The sequence below is a fragment of the Anabrus simplex genome, chromosome 1 (assembly GCF_040414725.1).
Source record: "Anabrus simplex isolate iqAnaSimp1 chromosome 1, ASM4041472v1, whole genome shotgun sequence".
NCBI lineage: Eukaryota > Metazoa > Arthropoda > Insecta > Orthoptera > Tettigoniidae > Anabrus > Anabrus simplex.
Genome location: NC_090265.1, coordinates 401774787 through 401793483, shown reverse-complemented (window position 1 = coordinate 401793483; position 18697 = coordinate 401774787). Strand labels below are relative to the sequence as shown.

The window sequence follows — 18697 nt, the reverse complement described above, 5'->3', positions numbered from 1 at the left end:
CTCCCTTATCGTGCCTCCTGCTCAGCGCTCTTACGGTTCCGGTGGCCTTGAAGTACTGGCGAGCGCCTTAGCGAATCAGATTGCTACATTTTTCTTTAATAATCTAAAAATATACGGCAAGAAATGTTTATGCTTTTAAAGACAGTATTAAAATCTACAGGCCAAGAGCTTTTGTCAAAGTACTTTACGATGTCAATCGATTCAACCGTTCATTCGAACATCGAGAGGTTCATATGGTGATTTAAATCTCCATATCGGCTGGGCTGGTCACTGGGATGTCCAAGCTGCTGGGTTCGATCATTATCTGCTGATTCATGCTGCTAGGCTGCCTCCCAATGGTAATAGCTGTTGGACATTAACACTTCGTCAATCCACTGGCACCCACAGATGTGGTATACGTTTTTCGGCATTGAATTATGGCATTGTTCGTAGTTTGGAAAACTCCCGCACCTCTCGGATCTAGCCTGTCTATTTTATTGGAGCTACTCGTCTTACTCCCCTTTGTTCTTAAGCCACGGCGTAACATTTTCCGTACCGGGCGAGTTGGCCGTGCGCGTAGAGGCGTAGGTAGGTACACGGTACACGCTTCATATTTTATTCAGACTTACCGGTCACATCGCAGAGTTCCTAGTAATAATAATCTGTACAGCTGTCTCGAAGAATCTTCAAAGTTCACTCGCGATACGCGCAATTTCAGTACGGGAAGTTTATGCGTCCTCAGATTAAATCAAAAAGCAGATTTCTTGATATACTCTGCGGTAATTGCGTTTTACAGTTACTTTCACTACCACACAAAGACAATAAATTCGTACGCCGTGCAACACGACCGTACGTCCGAACAGTTGGAGCGCAATTTGGTGAATTCCTCTTGGAATAGAGGGGGGAGTGCGTGGCAGCTCCGTTCGTCCTCGCCCAAATTGGTGCAATCCTTCATCTCGGGCAGTAGCGAGCATTGCTGGTAGGCTAGGTATTCGGCGCCTACCCAGCAAAGGAATACATTGAATCTAATTAAATTTGTATGAAAAGTAACATTACTTAATAAAATCCTCAAATAATATTTGCCAGTTTCAATGGACGTAGAAATCTTAATTTTATTTCGTTTTGGCCAGTGTTATGTGTCGATTTCGCATGGCTGTTTTCAACTGCGTGGTGCGCAGAATAAAGAGTCGGTGTAGTCAGTCATCCCATGGGCGCCCATACCCGGGGCGCACGGTGGGGCCGCGGCCCCCACTAGCTCTCAGGGAAAGGCAAAAATCTAGTGTAGTCAAGTGTTTTCCTTTCAAGAAAATTATTTAAAAGTCAGTATTACGTAGAAACGGTAGTACCGTCCTCCACCAACAGACAGGGGATACCGTGGGTTATTCTACCGCAGAATACAAGTCGCCATTTATCTTCCAAAATGTTAAAATACTACGTACCCCCAGGTGTGCCCCCCCCCCCCCCCTCCTACAAACTGTCATACGAGCGCCCATGAGTCATACAATCCTTCCCGTTCGTTTGTGAGGTTGTGAGTTGTGCTACTTCTTTGGTGCTGTAGGCGCCGCATATGGGCCCCACAACTAGCATAGTGTTCCCCTTCATAGCCAGTACATACATAGGTCGGCGCATGCGCTGTGACTTGTGTACGTAGCAGCTTGTCGTAAGACATTCCCTGATAGGCGCTATTAGAAGCGCTTTTGGTGGCAAATTGACTGTGGTTACAGCGTTTATTTCAACAGAGTGAAGAATAATTAAGTCGATATTGCTGGATTATGACAAAATATCGATGTAGCATATCACAGACTATTCTTTTCACAAATATTTCGGCTGCCGTTCATTTGGTGAAAACAGTGACCTTGTAACAGCCAGTCTATTACATAGGCTGGTGCATACACTGTGATTTGTGTATGTAGCAGCTTGCCGTCGAACATTCTTTGGTAGGTCTTTGGAAGCGTCTTTGGTGGTGAAGTAACTATGGTTAATGGTGTTTATTTCAAGTGAGTGGAAAAAAAATAGGATGATATTGCTGCATCATGGCAGAAAATCGTTCCATAATCAAAGACATTAAAAAAAGCCTTTTGGTTCTCGATCATTTAGTGAAAAGAGTGACATTATAACAGTGTGATGACCAGTGCCGGCGATTCCAAAATTAACATCTCTTCATAAGTAAAAAGGGTAGAGAATATTTACGTAATTTTAATGTGAATCAATACGAGAAAACTAATTGGCTCGCTGGAAGTTGTCATTTTAATACATTATTTATGCTCGACGATGCAGAAACATAAATATTATATACCAGAAAACTGAATCTTCAGGAGGTTCATTACAATTCAATTTTCATTATGATACAGGTTCTCCACCAATCAGAGTTGATATTTGCATTATGATACAGGTACTACACCAATTAGAGTTCATATTTTCATGATGATAGGCCTACAACTATTTGACCAATTAAATAAGGATAGCATCGCACCTGCACTCAACGCACTAGCTTCGCACTTGTTTCCAAAATCAAACATGTCGGACACACATATTAACATCAATGCACCTTCTACTTCCGATATTTCACAACCACACGGCACATTCCCGCAAATTCACTTCACCAACTGTACAATAAACAATTTGTATTTTAAATAAAGTTAGGTTATGACAACCTTCTGTCAAAGCTTTGAAAACATATGACATTGTCAAGGTCTCAGATCCATTCATGGAAAATCAATAACCCAACGCATGCGCTCTGCGCTCTGTTCAGTAAACTCAACTGTCAAGCGACATCTCGACAGAAATTTATGAATATTTAAAAAATAGAGTTATAATTATCGTCGAGCGTAACAGTCGTATGCAACTCGCCTATAATAGTAATTAAGACACTCGTATGGAAATTATAAAACTCGCTTCGCTCGTTTTATAAGCTCGTGTCTTAATTATTGCCATTATCAGCTTGTTGCATAATGTACTATTTGCTGGTCATGCTTATTGTTTTTTAATGAACAAACTGTTTGGAACAAGGGGGGTTATAGCAATTAAAATAATCTCAGTAATTCCATTGTCGAACACGAACGATCGCAAAGTCAGTTACGTTCGTTTGTTCAGCTTACGTGCTTCGGAAGTGTTCGCATTGATACCAAACTGGATCAACAACTGAAAGCTGATGTGGTGCGTCATATTGAAATGGTCAAGAACAGAGAAATATTAAAGCGCCGAATCGACGCAGCATGCTTCTTATCCATGCAAGAATTTACGTTCAGAGGATACAACGACAGTGAAGGATCATTCAACAAAGGTAATTATGTAGTATTTTTAAATCTGTTGAGCAGCTATGACACTACTGTACTCTAAGAGAACATCTAGAGTCGTCTTCAACTTTTAAGGGCACATCGAACAAGACGACTTGATTGCTGCTATCAGTAGTGTGTTGATGGAAACCGCAAGGAATGAGATTTCCATGGCCTAGCATGTAGCAATTATTTCAGATGAAACTTCCGATGTTAGCAAAAACCACAACTGTCCACCATCCTCAGATATGTTCATTACCAGACAGCTCAGGTTCAAGAAACGTTCATTTCCTTCGTTGACGTGAGTGCAGATAGATCCGCTAATGGCTTATTTAATCATGCAATGGACATAATGACTTCCTATGACATCAGAGAAAAATTGGTTGCCCAGACATACGACGGTGCTGCAGTGATGGCTGGTGAAATAAATGGACTAAAAATCAAAGTTCAAGAAATGTGCCCTAGAGCTCTCTTTGTTTACTGTTTCAATCACGTTTTAAATCTAGCCTTATCTCAGTCAACTATGAGTATTAAGAAGTGCCATACCTTTTTCCAAACTCTCAATGGACTAAGTAGTTTCTTCTCTCTATAAAACGTACTCATGCTCTTACTGATTATACCAAGAAGAAAATTACACGAAATTCACCAACAAGATGGAATTTCTCTTCCAGAGCTGTAAATGTTCTCAAAGAGGAACGTAAATTGCTAGTGGACTTCTTTCAAAGTATATAGACAACCCATCAAACTGGTAAAATGAAACTGAAGCCCGTGCACATGCATATTTGTCTTTCCTTTCAGAATTTGAAACCAAATTCCTTCTTTATATTTTATCAAACATCTATTCATATGCTGACATTCTATACGACATTCTTCAGACAGCATTTGGACATACTCCATTGTGCAGAAAAGGTGAACGAAACAAAGTGTATTATTCAGAATGAAAAAGATTTGAAGTAGGGTGGAATGATGTTTGTGAGGGTGTCGAATTCGAAGAAGTGCTACGAAAGAGAAAACGTCTGGTTAATGATATCGTGAAATACAGGAGATTATATTTTGAAATAATAAACATTGCGGACAGATTTGGAAACTTGCCCCAACTGGAGTTTCTTTCATTACTAGAGCTAATCAAATTTGAAGTGTACAAATTAAACTTTCCTAATCCCGCTCTAGAAGCGCTGAAAATGAAACACAATTCAATGTTTGATATTCATCGACTCATAAATGAACTGACAGTCTTATATTCCATGGGGGAAAGTTTTGCGGCAAATATCCTCGCGCACTGGCAACAGATTTGAAATCGAAACAACTCTACAGGATATTTGCTGAATTATATAAATTGACATTACTTGCTTTGACCATACCGAGCACATCTGCATCGGATGAAAAATCGTTTTCTGCACTTAAATGGATCACATCGTTCCAAAGGTCAACACAAGGACAACAAAAATTGAGCAACCTTGCACTATTGTCCATTGAGCGGAAGAAGTTGAGAGAAATCCAAAAATCGACATTCCACAGCGATGTCATTGAGGCGTTTTCCAAACAAGAACGCAGAATGGAGTTCTCCTTCAAGTAAAGAAGGTAACTTTATTTTACTCATTTGTTATCAAAATCGGCATGGCCCTGGTTTTGATGTCAGAAGCCATAAATTATATTAAGTTACCTACCAATGTGTTCAGGATAGTGTAAGTGACCGATGGAGAATTACGTAAATATTTACGGATCAAACTTAGCTTATTCTGTTGGCAAGTGGGAGGAAAGAACAGAGCAATGCATATTAAAGGCAGACAAAACTGAAAATTTCCTATTATTAAACAAAGAATGCAAACTTGTTCAACTCTTTGATATAATTTTTGTTGTCTTCATTTATTTTTCATTTGTGTTTACTGTTATTATTTTAATACCTATGCCTTTGCTGGCGAGATGTAGTGTTTACAGTGCACTACGTCTTCTGGTATGGACAAGAATAAATTTCTTACTTTCATTGACCTGTCTCACTCTCATCCTTGACTTTGACAATATGAAAGTGACCGAGGTATGAGCGATGCTAGTAATACCATTCCTTATGCAGCCAGTCCCTGTTATGAATGGTGTGAAAATATCGCTCATAGGGTCGGTTGGTGCATGCATTTCAGTGGGCTTGGCAGACTGATATGTAATAGCAACTTCTGGCTCAGTAGGAAAGCAACGGGAAACTACCTCACTCCTCACTTTCCTAGTATGCCTCTTCAGTGACACCTAGACTATCTGTGACAGCTGTTGGTGGAGCTGTAGAGGATCAAACCAGCCTTCGAGCTGAATACCCAACATACATACACATTTTACCCAAACACTTCTAACAGATGGCCCGACTTATTGGCTGAATGGTCAGCGTTGAGGCCTTCGTTCAGAGGGTCCCGGGTTCGCTTCCTGACCAGGTCGGGGATTTTAATCGCCTTTGATTAATTGTTCTGGCCCGGGGACTGGGTGTTTATGTTTGTCCCAAAACTTTCCTCTTCATATTCAGACAACATACTACACTACCAACCACCACAGAAATAAGCAATAGTGATTCCTTCCCTCCATATAAGGTTGACGTCAGGAAGGACATCCGGACGTAAAACATGGCCAAATCCACATGTGCAGTTTGAACCCGCGACCCCACAGGTGTGGGAAAAGCAGTAGTAGAAGAAGTAGTAGAAGAAGAAGAAGACGTTTCTACTTCAGAGTGGACTATGAATTTAAATATTGTGATGTAACGTAAATAAATTAGATAAATTTTACGTAAGCACGAACGGTTCATGGGTCCAAAGGCTTACTCTTGCTTACAGGACTAGGAAGAGGGGTGGGGGAGTTTATAAAATACTGCAAATATGCTTAGGTAACATTTTAACGGTTGCTAAGTAGCACGGATACATGAACAACCTACCCTGTTGCAGAAGGCACCGCACGCCACTGATCCCGGGATATTACGACCCAGGTGATATAAGGATATAGCCCACGGTCCCCAATGACTGTTAGTACCTGGAGGAATGTAATTCGATCGTCAATTAATCAAACAGAGCTATCGCGTCCTTTGCCCTCAGAGGGATTCCCCGCCTCGAGGTGCCTGGGTACGAGGTTAGCGTCTGGTTTCTTGAAAACTTCACTCGCAACTACGCGTAGTTTCACTGTGGCCAAATTAACATTACTGAACATGATATTAAATTTGTGCTAAATTCAGGTGTTGCCATTACGAACTTTTACATTCATACGAGATGTAAGACTTTCCGAAATAACATTAATATTCGGCTGTATTTCGATGTCGGCCTCCTGAATTGGTGTCCTGGGAGGCGTGGCTAAGAAGAATTTTACACTCCCTCTCTGAGACTGCCGATATCCAATTCTAGTGATGGGTCGCGTGATGCAAAGCTCTCGATGCATTCTGAGCAAGCGATGCAGTACGTGCCTCATAATGCTATCTCGATGTCGTATAGTGACGTCAGGCGCATGAGCTCTTTGTCTCGAGGCAGTGCTGGGAAACGTATCGAGAGCTCTCGATGCATTTCGAGCAACTGATGCAGTCCATGACTCGTAAGCCTATCTCAAAGTTTAAATCGGGACATCATGCGCATGCGGTATGTTATCCCTCGACTATAGCCTATTTCGCCTGTTGATCAACTACTGACGTCTCCGAAAACCTTAATAAGTTAGTGGGACGTAAAGCAAATAACATCATTATAACAACTAATGACGATACGCCAACTACTTTATATAATCTACTCGCAGTCAACTTACCTACCTCTACTTCCTGCATTTTACTTAACGACTGTCCGCTTCCGTGGCGAAATGGTTAGCGTACTGGCGTTTCGTCCAAGGGACTCTGGGTTCGATTCTTGGCTAGGTAAGATATTTTATCCTTCATTGATTAGTTCCTATGGTTCGGGGACTGGGTATGTGAAATAAATAGTAATGAAGAGTGTGACATATTTTTAACATTTTATTGAAACGATGTCTTTTACGACGCATCGAATTGTGTAATAATTTGAACAGAAAGTAAAATATACCGGTAATGGCATATACTGCTATATGTGTGCATGTATCCGATGAGGGACTCGTTCTTGGGTTAAGTCTCCTTCTGGACTATCGATACTGTTATGTAAGTATGGTAACAAATAGATCGTTTCCATGAAAAGAATCATTCAAGACCAGCCACGATATTATCGGACCTGAAGGCACATATACAGGATGAAGCCGAACTTCATCGACAAATTTTCGGAAATTGTTCAGGGAAACCTTCTGTGTATATTGGTATAAGGTAGCCGTGGTCTCCGGTGGTTCGTTATAGAGTAGAACCGGTAATTCATCATCATCATCATCTGTTTACCCTCCAGGTTCGGTTTTTCCCTCGGACTGAGCGAGGGATCCCACCTCTACCGCCTCAAGGGCAGTGTCCTGGAGCTTCAGACTCTTGGTCGGGGGATACGACTGGGGAGTATGACCAGTACCTCGCCCAGGCGGCCTCACCTGCTATGCTGAACAGGGGCCTTGTGGAGGGATGGGAAGATTGGAAGGGATAGGCAAGGAAGAGGGAAGGAAGCGGCCGTGGCCTTAAGTTAGGTACCATCCCGGCATTCGCCTGGAGGAGAAGTGGGAAACCACGGAAAACCACTTCCAGGATGGCTGAGGTGGGAATCGAACCTACCTCTACTCAGTTGACCTCCCGAGGCTGAGTGGACCCCGTTCCAGCCCTCGTACCACTTTTCAAATTTCGTGGCAGAACCGGGAATCGAACCCGGGCCTCCGGGGGTGGCAGCTAATCACGCTAACCACTACACCACAGAGGCGGACACCGGTAATTAAATGATGATTTATTCGGTTTTATTACCGCAAACAAACTTATTTCTGTTAAAATACCTTGACAACAGAGAAAAGGCCTGCAATATTCAATAACCAAAACGTACAACACAAAACCGAGAGAAGCAAAGCCTGCAATATGTAATAACCAAAACGTACAATACAGAACACAGAGTAGTGCGATAACCCTCTGTCGAAACACGTACATTTTTATCCCAGTGTGTTCAATATGTTCTGTCAGTGTACCTACTGTTTTAAAGGTAACAATTTCATGTCGTTGGCTTCCAGCGCGTTAATGAACTCCTGTGGGACAAAATTCCCACACCCAAGCGTCTGTCAAGAACTAGCATTTAGGACGGACGTAACACAAATAACAATATTATGAGTACTATTTTCAGTGCAATACAGATACAAAGCTAACTGATCTGATGACATGGCCACGAGGTAATCAGGTTTGTTTACATTATGATTGGTTTATATTGCATGTGTTGAAGTGGAAGAGATTTTATTATCTATTAGTTATTTTGTATATTCAGTAACGTTACAATTTCTTCAATTAGCGATCTGGTTGTTTCTACACGAACAGGTGTGTGTTTGGTAGCCGAAACTCTGATTGCAAATTAAGAACAAACAAAAATATTTTAAGATAAGATTCGAACCACTACAAAACGTAGCGGAGGATAATGCCTAACGATGATATTTAGCCAACTGAGGCACGCTAACAGCTCGAGTTTAATGTTTACTAATCATTTCTGTTTCTGCTATATTCGTCCTGGCTGAGGTTCAATTGGAGCGTGCCTCGAGATGTATCGAGAAAGTGACGTCAGGCTCGAGTATCTCAAAGGAGAGTTATGCCCATCTCTACGTAGATCTCGAAGATGCATCGAGAATGGTGACGTCAGTCTCGAGTATCTCGAACGAGAGTTTCGCCCACCACTATCCAATTCTAGCTCCTTTAAGGGAAATTCCCTTCTGACATCATCCCTTAGCTTCACATGCTCTCCCTTGTACTGCCTCTTGTCCTGGAACCTTACTGTCGCGATTTCAAAAACCCCAGGTGCCATATAACCCGTAAAGTTGCGCGATGTCATGAAATACAGGGTCTGTCATATAAATATAGACCGAACGCACGCAGGTACCAAGATGACATTTTGACGCCCTTCTCACATCAGTTAACGGAAGGAGAAGAATCGCGTGGGTGGTTTCAACAAGCTTCAGCCCCTGCTCATACAGCAGAAGATTCCATTTTGCTTGACGATGATGCTTGTTGTTTAAAGGGGCCTAACATCTAGGTCATCGGCCCCATGTGTGTGACTTTTACTTGTGGAGTAAACTGAAAGTAAAAGTGTATCGAACAAATCCTCACACATTGGAGGATCTGAAAGAAAACATTACGAATGAAACTAGAGACATTACAGTGGCGGAACTCACTCGCGACAGCCATAATGTAGTTACCAAATACAATGCCTCTATGATCCAGGAAGGACGACACTTCTAACATCTGTCATAAGATAAGATTTCATATAAGATGGTACACACGCTTAAAGCAGGGCGACCGCGCGCGACGTAAGCTGGGCTGAGGCAGCTGCCGTAGCGCAGAGTACAAACACCGTGCGTTCGGTCTGAGTTTATATGAGACACACTGTATCTCAGAGTACTAATGCAATACCTGTAACGGTTTAATAATAATAATAATAATAATAATAATACCAGGGGTACATCTTCCTCGGCTATTTAAACTGCATGCCTTCTTTACGGCCATCTATGACAACGGACTTGAACTTGCAAGCTACCAAAGAATTTCGTCTTCTATACAGTTAGATTGCTCTACCATCGATTTGTTTGCTCCCTCCACCGGACTAAAAACTAACTACTGTACTTGATAGAGTAATCTTATTTTAGGAGCTGGTAAACCTTTTTCTGGGGATATCTTTTTTTTTTTTTTAATATACCGAAGTTGTCAACACTTCAAATGGTTCCTCTTCGATTTTAATCTACATATCAGAGGCTTGTAAATATGTTCCCTAGCCAATTAAAACCGGAGGTGTGTACAGGAATCCAGTCTTCCAGTAAAGTGTTGTGGAACCTTCCCCTTACGGAAGTATAAAAGCAGGACTCTTTAGGGCCGTCTTGTCTGAATTGTTTCAGTGCTCGGGAATGTGACTTGACGGAAAACCCGGGAGGCAGGGGCGAGACCTGCTTAAAGAACCATCCAGAGATAGCACCTGCGGGTAGTTTGAGGGGGGGAGGTTACAGCCGTTTTTCTTTTAATATAATTTTGTAAACTGGTGGTTTTAATGTAGGATTATTGGTGAAGTCTGAGGACTCTATTTCTGTTTCCCACTGGGAAATATGTAATGTAAGGGAACAAAGAATGATGACCCTCTGCCGTATCCCATTCAACCTTTCATTGGGTGACTAAAGCTTTCAACCTCAAAATTGTGTAAATTGTCTCGGCTTTAAATGTTCCTCCTTTAGTCGCACCTAGTAGTATAGGATTAGGCTCTATATCATTGGGCCATAAGCCCACTTAGATTTTAGCAATTTCTATAAGGAGTGCAGGTGTTTCGCCTCCTTGCCTTTTGTTTATGGCCGGTTATATGCAGCCCTTCGCTTTACTATTAAAGCCATGTAGTATGGGCAACCACTGTTTATTCTGTAACTGTTCCCGCGTTTTGGTTCTCTTTAGGAACAGTGCTTAATGTTATTGTTATGGTGGAGCAATTGATGACCACTTTAAGGTCGAGTCACCCGATGGGTTGCCTAGTTTAATTGCAATGCATCAAAAGAAACTGATTGCCTATGCGAGGCTAGACTATGGCATTTTGGAGCTCAGACTCCTGCGTAATGTAACTGCTAGAAGCAAATTTTTCTCTTGTAAAATATTGAACCCGTCCAGAGCAATTATGCTCTTCTCTACGTAAATTTAACACGTAATTATCGCAAGTTCTGGTACCTGATGTTCGGACTTCTGAGTCTCCGATATTGTTAGAGCTGACCAGCTCATTAATAACCTGTTCTATTGTTTTCATTCATTCAGATTTTCTATCTCTCAATTTTAAAAAAGGAAAGAAATAAAATTTCCAAACTTGTTATGTTAAATGCTGCTCTAAGTAATTCCTTGTCCAGCCATTCAACCCAGGTGCTTCCTGTGAGTCACGGAAATTCCGTAATAATAATAATAATAATAATAATAATAATAATAATAATAATTTCTGTCAATCGGTTGCAGTAGGTAAAAGTCGGACATTACGGACTGGGAGACTAAGGTACTAGCTAGTCATTGGGCTGAGGAAAATACTTCCAATAAAGGGAGAACTCATTTAAAAGATAAGCTACGATGGTTTACAATTTTATTGAATTAACCAGTCTGGCCATAAAGAAACGTATCATAACAGGGATACCTTGAGACTTAAGGTTTCTCAAGTTCGAGTAAAATAAAATTCACCAGACAAGATTCCTACGCATTGGTACAAGAGGATGTAATGCAAAATGTCCAACACCTATACAAGTGTAACGGGTTGGGAAATGGCTGTTTTGCATTATGATTGGTTTGGAACTTGTCTTTCTTTGTCATTTAGGAGCCACCCATGGAGACGACTTCTTTCATATGATTGTGTGTGATTACATGGATCCCGTGGTGCCTCCTGATTCTCCAGACGCAATTACTCGGGCCCGCATGTTGAAGATGTACAGTGACTTCGCCAAGACAGGGTAAGGACAACATTGTATATGTTTGCATGTAGAAGGAATCAGTAAGATAACTCTGTAAGTAAGGTGTAATTTGCATTATATATATGTATAAATCCACAGCCTGTTTCCAGTCATTCGACCGAGTCAGGAATGGAATGAGCGACGCCCCCATATAGCGGCGAGGGTAGGAATTGTGACGGCTGCCGAAGCCTGTCGCACTCCTCTGGGGCAATGATTAATGAATGAAAGATGAAATGAAATGATAATGGAGAGTGTTGCTGGAATGAAATACGACAGGGAAAACCGGAGTACCCGGAGAAAAACCTGTCCCGCCTTCGATTTGTCCAACACAAATCTCACATTGAGTAACCGGGATTTGAACCACGGAACCCAGCGGTGAGAGGCCGGCGCGCTGCCGCCTCAGCCACGGAGGCTCTAATTCCAGGAACTGCTATGCAGTTCCACAGTATAGTTTGATATACGACTGGTGTCCAGTGACTGGAAAGGCAGTTAGACGGTCGATTGTCGTTCACTTGGTGCCAGCGACAGCAAAGACAATCGAAAGTGAGCGAGCTGGCTGGCACGTAGCTGAATCTTGTCACAATGTCTAAGGACAGAAAGAGAAAAGATCTAATAATATGGGTACTAGAATGGATGCGTAAAAAGGATACTTTGAGAGCTTCAGTGTATATTGTAAAATTGCTATATTATCAACATTCTCAGAATTACGAAGATGGGATGAGGCTTACTCTAGCCCAGTTTGAGGAATTATTGCTTTTATCGAGGCCAGTTATTGCATATTCTCATACTGTGAAGCATGATGGGCTGCTAGCAAGAGTGATGTTTAGAGATTAAACTATCTTTTCTAGCTACAGAAACGAATTTTCGAATGTTATTGTATGAATGTCTCTAAATCCTCAAAATAAAATGCCATTTTCGCTGCGTGTGATGCCATTAACGACGTTTTGAAGGATTTCATAAAAGTGAAGAGGCGCCACTGGTTCAGATTCGAACATGTTTGATTTCAAAACACTGGACAGCTGCTGGATTAGTGGTTTGTCCAGCGACTTGACCTACCTAGTTGTTCATATGTTACCATACGCTGGCTTCCAGCGACTGGCATGGGGTAAATTAAGGAGGAGGAAAAGACCGAAAGGAAAATAAGAGTCTATCCACTACCCAGCAAGATTGTTAAAAAAAATCCTCCCGCTAATATTGATTTCCTTGCTTGTTATCCGCATTTCTCCTATTTCAAATCAAAGTCTTCTCGGTATAAACCATGAAGACTCTCGGAAAAGTAGAAGGTAAAGTATTTCATTATCCGTAACTTCGGCACAAAGTGAGATACAGTGGTTAACTTTACGTATACTCTGTTCCCGAGGAATTTGTGGTATACAAGGAACTTGGTATACAGTGACACAACATAAAGTTTGTTTCAATGATTTGATACAATATATAAGAAATAAAACAATTCTTCTTGAAACTTGTTTGAATGCACGCAGTTAAAGTTGAAATTTAAATCTTAAATTGAATGTCTGTTGCATATGTACAATTATACAATACGAGAGTTCTATATACACTTAATTCTATCTTGAGGAGATAGTCCGTTTCACTAATAAATTGTCCTGATAATCGAAAACTTCTGTGAAATTACAAGCGTAACTTGTAGAGAGAGGCAGAATGCTGGTACTAGGTTTATACTTGCAAGGAACTTGTATTAATTTATTCAAAAAGCAGAATGCTAAGGTGGACGTCGGAGCACTGGTGAGGACTAAAGGGAGTAGCAGAATGCTATACTCGGGGCTCAACGTGGCTACGGGGATCAGGATAATGAGGCAATGTTCAGAGGCGAAACCTCACGGCCAGCAATTTGTCCACCTGTTCAAAACACGTTTTTAAGAGGAATGCCTCCGTGTCTGACTTGCGGTGTGGTCTGGTCGTCGAACATTGGGGTAGTCCTGGAGAGGCTCGGAACGAAGCTCCTTATATATCGCTGGCTGACGTCATCGGTGAGCGTGCCAGGCGCAGTGAGGACATCTCGTAGCTGCTAGAAACTTCGGTGCTACGGCGGGTTGCGGAGCTTGTAGGCGCAGAGCTTGCGATGCAGAGGACACACACAACAGAATTAACTTGGAATTCATTTCTAGAGTAGAGTTCCTGGTGGGAAAAGAACCCATATGCTTAAAGGTGCAGTGGCCTCACCTTGACTACCTAAACTAGAGAGCCGTAAGGTAACTGTTTGGGTTTGACCTGACCGTTTGCCATCAAAGTTGGTAGGATAATCAATTAAGACATCATGAAATCAATGGTAAAAGTCATTTTACAGCGGAATAATGTTTACTTCCTTTAAAAGACTGTAAGATGTTGCTACAGTTTCAAATGGGACATGGTGTACCGCAGGCACCGTTTGAAGGAAACTTGGTAAGATTAGGTATACGAATAAACCCATCAGAACGTCACTGTGCGGCTGCTGATCTTACGAAGGTTGTTCGCAGATTGCTAGCACGCATGTTTATTAATAAAATGACCAAGACTCCATACTATTTGTATATTAGCTAAGAAAACCTTAATATTTTGGTATATTCATATCGTGTACGCGTTGGTAGAATGGCTTTCTAGACCGCGAAACTTTGTTCGTGTTGTCATAATCTCATTTTCGGTATAAAGTAACTTTGATATAGAACTATCAGTAGGCTACTGTTATAATTATTTCTATACTACAACCACAAGGTCATTCTACGTCGTCATTAGTTAACTGCTCCGAGCCACTCAGCTATTTTTGAACAATTAATTACCGTATTTACGCGAATAACACCCGCACATTTTTTTAAAAATTTGAGGCACGAAATTGGGATGCGGTTTTATGCGTCAAAGTTGATATTTCTGTTTTTCAAAATAAGCCTACCTAAAGTTAGGGTGCAGGGATTATTCGGTGGCGGGGATTATTCGCGTAAATACGGTATATCACTACCGGTAAGTTCACGGCAACATGATTATTAGTATTAAATTCTGGATAATTTAATTGATCCTTCACCCAAGTGGCTGTCTGGCCCCAGATAGCTGCCTTGTTAGAAGCCAGTGAAATGTCCACAGTACAGAAGGACAGTGTCTAACCACGCAACCGACCTACTTTCGTTTCTTCTGTATATTATGAGACATATCCTTTTGTTTCAGAACCGACTAATTTGTTCACTCCTATAAATTATTTGGAGTTAATTAATTAATTAATGGCGTGTGGCCTCCGAAGAGACCTGGTGCAGGTCTTTCGAGTTGACACCGTATTGGTGACCTGAGCTTCTATGAGGACGGAGCCCTACCTGTGATGAATTGGAATGATGAAGACGACGCATACACATCCCCCGAGCCATCGAAATTAACCAATGAAGGCTAAAATCCCCGACCCGGCCGGGAATCGAACCCGGTATCCTCTGTCCAAAGGCCAGCACGCTAACCATTTAGCAATGGAGCCGGACATTATTTGGAGTAAATAAGTAATAATTACCTTTGTATATAGGTAAGGTATCCCTCCCCCCCCCCCCCGTCATGGCGCAACAGCCCCGAACGGCCATGGCCTACCAAGCGACCGCTGCTCAGCCCGAAGGCCTACAGATTGCGAGGTGTCGTGTGGTCAGCACGACGGATCCTCTCGGCTTTTATTCTTGGCTTTCTAGACCGGGGCCGCTATCTCACCGTCAGATAGCTCCTCAATTGGAATCACGTAGGCTGAGTGGACCTCGAATCAGCCTTCAGATGCAGGTAAAAATCCCTAACCTGGCCGGGAATTGAACCCAGAGCCTCCGGGTAACATGCAAGCACGCTCCCCCTACACCGTGGGGCAAGCCAGCTAAGGTACGCTTCAGGTTAAATTTTGATCCAATATCACTACCCGGAGCGCAGTATATTTGCACGTCTCTTGACAGAGGCCAGAGAAAAATGTAGCTTACCGAGCAAGTTGGCCGTGCGGATAGAGGTGCGGAGCTGTGAACTTGCAATCTGGAAATAGTGGGTTCGGACCCCACTGTCGGCACCACTGGAGATGGTTTTCCGTGGTTTCTCATTTTTACACCAGGCACACCTTATTGATGATGATGCTTGTTAATGAATATTGAATTTTCACGACCACATTGTAATCGAAAGCGACTTTCAACTATTAGGTCGTATTACGGTCCGCCTCTGTGGTGTAGTGGTTAGCGTGATTAGCTGCCACCCCCGGAGGTCCGGGTTCGATTCCCGGCTCTGCCACGAAAATTTGAAAAGTGGTACGAGGGCTGGAACGGGGTCCACTCAGCCTCGGGAGGTCAATTGAGTAGAGGTGGGTTCGATTCCCACCTCAGCCATCCTCGAAGTGGTTTTCCGTGGTTTCCCACTTCTCCTCCAGGCGAATGCCGGGATGGTACCTAACTTAAGGCCACGGCCGCTTCCTTCCCTCTTCCTTGTCTATCCGTTCCAATCTTCCCATCCCTCCACAAGGCCCCTGTTCAGCATAGCAGGTGAGGCCGCCTGGGCGAGGTACTGGTCATACTCCCCAGGTGTATCCCCCGACCAAGAGTCTGAAGCTCCAGGACACTGCCCTTGAGGCGGTAGAGGTGGGATCCCTCGCTGTGTCCGAGGGAAAAGCCGAACCTGGAGGGTAAACAGATGATGATGATGATGAGGTCGTATTACGTACATTTAGTACGTGATGAAGAGATGATAAGTACAGAACATCAGTAGTACCAGACCTGTAGCTTAGATCCTTTCCAACAGAACAAAAATGGCGTAGGCCACCATAGCTCAATTGGTAGAGCAACCGACGCGAAATCGGGAGGTTGTGGGTTCGGATCCCACTGGTGTCTGGTTGGCCATTTTTGTTCTGTACTTAACATCTCTTCATCACGTACTAAATGTACGTAACACGACCTAATAGGTTAAAAGTCGCTTTCGATGATGCTTGTTGTTTAAAGGGGTCATCGAGGTCATCGGCCCCTAATGAGACGAAATGGAATGACAAATTAAAAGTCCGAAATTCTCCACTGCCCAGAATTCAAAACATGAGGACAAAGAATGAATGGATGGATATGAATTTAAAACAATCAGTGGATGCGACCCGCAATGCTGTACATTCACACAAACTGACATACAATAGTATCACTAACCAAGGGACAGCTGCTATAGCATAACACTGAATCGATGATGCTTGCAGTCTAAAGGGGGTCCAAAATCTAAGCTATCGGCCCCTCATAACGGTACTTATCGCTAGGAATGTAGAACCATGGTATTTGTCATGTTGCGGTACTAATCAAAAGTAGCAGAGACTCGCGGTATTTCATACATTATGGTACCACTCACAGGTTATGAAATTCGACATAGCATACAGACACATGGTTTTTCTCACATTGCGGCGCCATTTACAGGCAACGCAAACCTACGATGTTCATCACCGCAGGGACCTGCACTATCCTGTGGTGTTCCTCATATAGTGGGTATTAATCACAAGTAGTTTCATGGTTCCAAGACAATCATAGCTTGGTCGCCCCTTCTAGTCGCCTCTTACTACAGACAGGGGATACCGTGGGTGTATTCTTCGTCTGCGTACCCCACCCACAGGGGGTTGTGTGTTTGGTCCGCGAGAGGTATTTTATTTCCCTCAAGTCCGCCGGCAAGCTGGTTAGGACCCCCCCCCCCCTTCCCCGCTATCTGCCACCTGGGACGCACCACGTGGGAGTATCACATCTCCCCTTGCTACGCCAGCGTAGCAGGTTCGTGGAGGCACACTTCATTAAGGCCACAACGGCTGCTTCCTTCCCACTCCTAGCTTTTTCCAATTTCATCGTCGCCATAAGACCGATCTGCGACGGTGCGACGTAAAGCAACTTGTAAATGTAAACAAATTGAGCTTCCACCGAAGTGTAGTCTCATTTATGGCTGTAACAGTACAGAAGCTGTTGAGGTATGAATGGTGCTGAGTAATGGTATTCGGGACACGAGTAACCCATCACACTGTTATGAAAGATGTTACAATTGTGTTGCAATAGCATTTTCTGACCAAGTATCACTGAAGTTGACTATGTTCTAATTCTTATGTCAGAATGTTACTCTTTCATGTTCCAGTAATCCTACTCCTGAAGTGACAGACCTGGTGCCAGTCATTTGGAAGCCTCACACAGCCTCCAACCCTTGCTATCTCAACATTGACGAGGAGCTCAGTTTGAAGACGAACCTCTTTGGAGACCGAATGGCCTTCTGGAAGGAGATATACCAGTCAGAAAGCAACTGAACTATCAAAAACCAAATACACTGAAAGAAGATACAATCCACATGAGACCATTTTAGAGTATTGTTTTTATGTCAGCAGGTACACCTTCCACCATTAAAAATTAGACCATTTTATATATATTCTTCTTCCAGTCTTCGAATCCTTATCACAAAGAAATTTATTGCACCTTATAATTGAAAATTGTTCTTCAAACTTCAAAGGTATTTATTTTTTCAACATTTTTATCCCTAGATTCTCCAAAACATCATTGTAAAGTTCGTACTAAACCACCATATTAAAAATTACTTCCTAGACTTTTTTTTAATATTTAAAAGTTATTCGGTCCGCCTCTGTGATTTAGTAGTTAGTGTGCTTAGCTGCCACCTCCGGAGGCTCGGGTTCGATTCCAGGCTCTGCCACGAAATTTGAAGAGTGGTACGAGGACTGGAACGGGGTCTACTCAGCCTCGGGAGGTTTTCCTGGAAGTGGTTTTCCGTGAGGCCACGGCCACTTCCTTCCCTCTTCCTTGTCTAACCCTTCCAATCTTCCCATCCCCCACCAAGGCCCCTGTTCAGCATAGCAGGTGAGGCCGCCTGGAAGAGGTACTGGCCATCCTACCCAGTTGTATCCCCGACCCAGAGTCTGAAGATCCAGGACACTGCCCTTGAGGCGGTAGACGTGGGATCCCTCGCTTAGTCCG

General features: G+C 42.8%; 1 protein-coding gene across 1 annotated transcript in view; it reads left to right on the top strand.

The window, feature by feature from the left end:
- The window catches only part of LOC136866587 (esterase FE4), a 147561-nt gene extending 129250 nt beyond the window's left edge, over positions 1–18311 (top strand). Inside the window, exons 10-11 of the mRNA XM_068226591.1 lie at positions 11651–11783; positions 17853–18311. Of these exons, the coding sequence (XP_068082692.1) occupies positions 11651–11783; positions 17853–18018 (299 nt within the window). The 3' untranslated portion in view covers positions 18019–18311. The remainder of the gene's footprint in view (positions 1–11650; positions 11784–17852) is intronic.
- The last annotated feature ends 386 nt before the right edge of the window (positions 18312–18697 follow it).